The 6152-nt window shown below is 45.2% G+C and overlaps 1 protein-coding gene across 1 annotated transcript; it reads right to left on the minus strand.

The window, feature by feature from the left end:
- Positions 1 to 215: 215 nt before the first annotated feature.
- Positions 216 to 5174, minus strand: LOC543038 (mitogen-activated protein kinase 12; the record flags this gene model as incomplete). The annotated part of the gene is given in 11 exon segments (XM_044573619.1): positions 216 to 634; positions 795 to 1026; positions 1128 to 1229; positions 1322 to 1395; positions 1486 to 1623; positions 1714 to 1869; positions 2132 to 2281; positions 2676 to 2735; positions 2815 to 2942; positions 3075 to 3483; positions 4568 to 5174. Coding segments are annotated over 11 exon segments (1737 nt in total). The 3' UTR covers positions 216 to 556.
- Positions 5175 to 6152: the final 978 nt, after the last annotated feature.

A 6152-nucleotide genomic window follows, 5' to 3' on the forward strand; every position in this document is an offset into this window, starting at 1 on the left:
TAGCCACACACGACGCTCACCGGTGATTTCTTGCCAATTTAACCATAGCTCCGGAATTGGAGGTCGACGACGCGGAAGAAGGAAGAAACTCACATATGCTAGTCCCTCGCTCCTTGATGCCCTTAATTATCGCAAAAAATTTCAAGTATTTTGGAACAGAGGTAGTACTTTTTTATCCAAACACGGAAGGAAACAAAACTCAACGCCAAGCTGAGTAGACGCGGAGCAGTAACGCTTCTTGATATATTAAGATTAAGAATGTTCGACACAAACAGGACAGTGTTTAGATGCATTGCTCTGTTCGTTACAATCCGGCATAGATGACAGAGAGCAAATCGCAGTGTTACGTTGTGAGCTTGAATGTAAAAATACATCAAAGACAGACAGGGCCAGCTCCTGGGTACAGCAACGATGCTTGGCAGGAACATGCACTCGGCTAAACCAATCTCCAACTTGCAGCGCTCTGCTTCCTTAGGAGTGCACTGCTATGCTATCAGCATCCGGCGTACCTGACAGAAATGCGGCGCCGAGCTCGACTTTCATCGGCGTCCCTGCACTAGGCGTGCATCTTGGAGACCTTCTCGGATAGTCCATCGACGGCCCCTTCCGTTTCCTCAGAGATTGCATCGTCATACTGAACAATAATAGAAACAAAGAGTGGAAATGGAGTCAGTGCTTGAGTTCAACTTGCACCACCATCCTTTCTTATTTGTTGATAGCGTTTGATAGTGCAAAGCTATGCCATGCCTAGTTGTAATAACCAATGAAGAATTCAGGTAGTACAGCACTAGTACCTCTGGCTGTTTATTCGGGTTGACAACGACACACTTGGAAGCACTAATGCTCGCGCTCTTGAGGTAGGTCCGCGAGCTTAAGCTAGTTGGGCTCAGACCATTCGGGCCAACACTGGGTGCATCCTGTGACTTTTGAGGGCTCACTGCGCCATGGGCATCAGGCTCTGCACTCATCTCCTGATCACTAATATGCTGTTCATTATTACCGTCGTTCGACGCACCTACTCTCTGCCTGTTGCACACAAGTCAATGCAGAACTCAGCACTGATTAACCGAGATCAGAGTAAGAAACTCGGTACTTCTAATTTCTGATGACTGCGGTGTTATATGTACCTTGGTAAAGAGGCATGCTTTCTTTGCAGCGGGGAACCTCGTTCTCCTTTGCTGTAATGCTCCTCCAGGTGTGCAAACTGCCGTTTAAAGCGGTCAACACCACTGCAGCATCATAACAGCCCATATAAATATATGTTAGCTGCGTATTAGTCCGATAACTTGCATCATAGTTAAAGCAAGTCCGCGTTGCACACCTTGGATAGAGGAAGCTAATCTGGTCTCCACCTTTCATGTATTCCTCCAGCATCTGTGGATGGTACTCCAAAATCTGTTTGTTCTCATAACAAATAATCAATTATCGAGAGACATAAAATATATTATTAACACAAAATAGGGAACCCAAACTATGCCTCCTTACCTCTCGATAAATCAATTCCCTAACATCATCTTTTGTCACCTTTCGTCTCTCAAACTCAAACTCAAGTTTCGAAATTGGATGCCTTGAAGGCTCGCGCTCCACATTGGCAAGAGATGCAAAATATGGGTCTGCTAAAGCCTGAAGAATTACGGACACAGCAAAATTATAGCATATCAAAGATACATATATGTGTTTGTGAAACTGTTAAACAAATGTAGAAGAGTTTACCTCTTCAGCTGAAGGACGGTCTTTAGGATCAAATGCAAGTAAACGACCCAGTAGGCGAACCGCCAATGGATCAGCATTAGGAAATTTCTGAGTCAAGGGTACAGGGTGTTTTTTTCGCATGCAACTTAAGTACCTCCTGGCCTTCTCATTTCGAATCTGCAATGGTCATAGACAGCTCTAAGTTATTAATCCTGTAACCTAATGCACCATTGCAAAATTTGCAGCTAAAAGGCCAGCATATATCACAAAAAATATAACTAGATGGAATCTGGGGAATTGCTCTAGCAGCCTACAATGCATTTTACTTAAGGGCACAGCACGAATGAGATGCATTGTTTCATCTTGTTAGTGAAATGAATCACGTTGAAGTACCTTGTGAGTGAATGAAGCAAAAATAAGGGACAGGGAACAAACATACCCGAGATAAGGTTTCTGATGATGGAGTTCCAAGAAGATCTGTTATTATATCTAACTGGTGTACGACATTCTTCCCAGGAAAGAGTGGCCGTCCAGTGAGAAGCTCGGCAAATATGCATCCAATACTCCAAATATCAATAGCAGGAGTGTACTGCACAAAAATGGGCTCTTATCAGAATGATGGGACGAATCTGACACTTGCAAAGAGAGTATACTAAGTCTCTACATGAATTTTACTAGTCTAATTTTAAACTGATTTAGTTAGTTTGCAGCTTGTTTTGACAGGAGAACTGGGTGTATGCACAATTACGATGAGAAATAACAACAAAAACTTGTTGTACTGTTTAATCCTCAATTTTGTGTACTTTACTTAGTACAGGCTGTAGATTACAGAGTTTTTTAAGAAAAATAAAAATAGCAATAGGGATCTATAAATGTAACACAATACATATATCACAAATATAAAGACAGCATCTGCACATATTGTGCTCCAAAAGCAATCTTGCTTGGATGAGACTTCATGAGTTCAGGAGTGAAGAACTCACTTTCGAGAAAAAGGAGCCACATAATTCAGGGGCCCTGTACCACCTTGTTGCTACATAATCCTTCACAAAGAAAAACAATGCAAAAAGTAAGAAATTATAGTAAAATGTGAATTATGACATACAATGACAAGCTCCTTACCGTCCAAAATATAGCTGAAGGAGCATCATTAAATGATACACGCGCAAGTCCAAAGTCACAAATTTTCAGTTTGCAGTCTGCGTTGGCCAGTATATTCTTGGGCTTCAGATCGCGATGAAATACATTAGCTGTGCCAAGATAAACAGCAAAATATGTCAGAAATATGAACAGAAGTCCAATCACAATTTGGTAAATCAACTCAAAGATTGTGCTAATAAATGGGCTAGCAGATCCATGGAGATTAGCATTCATTGACTTACCCCCATGGATGTACTTGAGAGCGCGGAGAAGCTGGTAAAGGAAAAACTGGTAATGCTCAGCTGTGAGGTCATCATTCGCTCTGATGACCTGATGGAGATCTGACTCCATCAGCTCGAAAACAACATATATATCTTGGAACTCCCTCCGAGAAGGGGGGAGCATTATGTGCTTGATCTCTACCACGTCTGGATGACGTAGCAGCCGAAGGAGCTTGACCTCGCGGAGGATGCGTGTGGCATCCGAGACGTGCTCAAACACGTCATTGATCTTCTTAATCGCAACCCGCTCGCCGGTGCGGGTATCTATTGCAGCAGCAACTACTCCATAACTCCCCTTGCCAACAACTTCTTGGATTTGGTACTGGCTCGCCTCTCCATACTCTGTGAAGAATTCTTTCTCCATTATGTTCTACAAGACCAGAATCCACAATAGCAAGTTAAAGCCAGTTACTCATGTATGGAACATTTTGGATTGAAGAAACTGAAGAATGAATTCAGAATTGTGTTAAAGTACTATATTTAGTAGTGAAATAACCTAAGGTTCCTTCAATAGTTGATCAGTAAAAGCAATTCGACGGGAAAGCGAATGCCATACGTAAACGCAGAAGCTTATAAATACATTTGGTTATAAAATACATTATCTTCACCTAGAATTTATCATGACCAAATATCTTTTTTTTAACAATGTGGATCCTCAATCCCATTAGACCGGTCCCAGTCCCCAGGTCGTTGGGCTCCTATAACACAAAGCTCGAACCCCGAAAGGGAAAAAGTCTAGCCCGGTAGGTGAAGGACTATTCTCAGCAATCAGCAATCAGGGAAATGGTCAGGTTTACTGAGAAACTAAGGAAGCAGCCACCATGGTGCAAGAGTGAGGTGGACATGAGCAGTTGAGCACGAGGTCCAGACCATGTCAACCTAACTGATCAGTAGCCGATTTAGTCGCTGTAGAACCAAGTGGACAAATTGGACATTAGGAGCCCCTTCGGATAAGTGCTATACGGATGCTGAAAGCAACCGTAGTAGTTGAAAATCAACAAAAAAAAGTGTGAAGAGAAGCCCAAAAGGGCACCAGCTTTATCCAGCAGATGCTCAAGCTACGCATCTCTGAAGAAACAGGATTCGGTTTTGCATAACATTTTCCAAGATCAGTCAAGCGGCAGATCGATCGGTAACTCGATCGCAAGCAGTGGCGCCTACGCCGTATCGAACCGAGAAATTGGATCGACGAATCAAGCTCACCTGCCGAGCTGCCGTGTCAACTACTAGTAATAGTAAAAGAAAAGAAAAGAAAAAGAACAGGCAAGCTAGTATTGTACGGTAGTGGCGTATCTGAGCTAAGCAGGTGCCGCAAAGATCCGATCTTGGCTAAGAACTCGTCGTGACGACGAATCGAGGGTCACGCAAAAATGGAGATAGCATCTACCAGAAGCTCCCGCCCACCAGACTGAAGCATCGATAAGCAGCAGAGAGCATCAGAATACTGCCCTCACCTTCTTGTGGCTCTCGACGGGGAGCGGCATCTTGCGCTTGGGGACGCGGATGGGGCGGAGGCCCACGAGATCCAGGTCCTCGACGGCCTCGACGTCGGAGGAGTCCTCGCCGGCGGAAGACTGGTTGGAGCTGCCGAGCACGGAGCCGGAGGGCGTGCGGCGGTGGAACAAGCGGCGGAAGCCGTCGACGATGCCGTTCCCTCCTCCCATGTATCCCCTCCCTACCCCTGCGGCATTGGCTAGCTGCTAGCCGCCTCCTCCAGCCACAGCCCACAGCTCCTCCTCCTACTACTACTACTACTCTTCTCGCCTCCCCCTTCCGCCGCCACTCACTGGCTCGAGATGGAGTGCTCGGCCGCTATCTCCGGCGGTGTCGTCGGCGGTGAGGATGGATGGACGGATGGATTGGATGCGGGGCGCAAACGGCGGGGTCTGCTCTTATACTGCCCGGCGTGATTTGGGGGCGGGGCGGAAGGAATTTTCTCTCCTTTTTCGGCCCTCGGCTCTGCGTTTTTTTGCCGTGCGGGTGACAGATACAAGCTGTCACAGCACACGCTCGCTCACACACGGTGTGTGTTGACGAAGGCAAACAAACCGCGCGGCGCGTACTCGGAGGAGGGAAAGAGGATTGACCGGCTTGCCGTTGCCGGGAAGGATCGCGGGCGCCGTATGGGTGGTGGTGCCGGAATTCCGGTACAGCTGTGGTCTTTCTGGGCGAGCCAGACACGCAGCCCCGGAGTCCACTGTCGTCTAGGGCGTAGGGGCTTGTCTGCTGGCCATGGAAAATGTGGCGTGGGGGAGCCTGAAATGTACCGTCTTTGTTCGGCCGCCGGCGAGCACTGGCCGTCTCGGGCATCTTTGGGTCGCACGGTTTTCACAAGTTAATCTAGTAAAAAAAAAGTTGTCATCAAGTTCAAGACTAGAATTTTTAGCCGGCGATTTATTCACATTATTTTTCTTTTGAGGAATTCCATGCACTCTCAGTCTCATACTAGTCACAATGGGTAGTAACTTAGACTAGTAACATATGCCCCTATTTCCTCATTTATTAGGGGCTTGTCTGCATGTTACTAGTCTATGTTACTATCTCTATAGTGAGAGTAACATATGTGTGGTGTAATGCAACACTTCATTTATTAGGTTGTAGACTCATCTTGTCTTGATATGTGTAATGTTACAGTAACCAACTATGTTACCACATGCCCCTATTTCCTCATTAATTACTTGCCACATCATCTATTTTGCATTGAGACGTGTGATATTGCCACCTATGTTACTCCCACTGTGGGTAGTTTCACTGTCTCCCTCGGTATGTTCATGTCCCTCTCTCAATCGCTCTCTCTTTTAATTCCTCAAAGTTTTCAAGTATTAATTTCCATTGCACTATCAAATTCACTATATTAAATTGCATTGTGTTTTCAGAAAATGCTAGGTCGTGACTCATGGATAGTACCATGTTTTCTTCCTAATGTTGTTATTTTGAAGTCTATCATGTAAATAAGCACAAAGTCAATGACCAACCATTGTTTTTTTTAAACAGAGACAAAAGCTTTGCCTCATCTCATTAATTAAGGAGTCAGACATA

The sequence above is a fragment of the Triticum aestivum genome, chromosome 7B, assembly GCF_018294505.1.
Source record: "Triticum aestivum cultivar Chinese Spring chromosome 7B, IWGSC CS RefSeq v2.1, whole genome shotgun sequence".
Classification (NCBI taxonomy): domain Eukaryota; kingdom Viridiplantae; phylum Streptophyta; class Magnoliopsida; order Poales; family Poaceae; genus Triticum; species Triticum aestivum.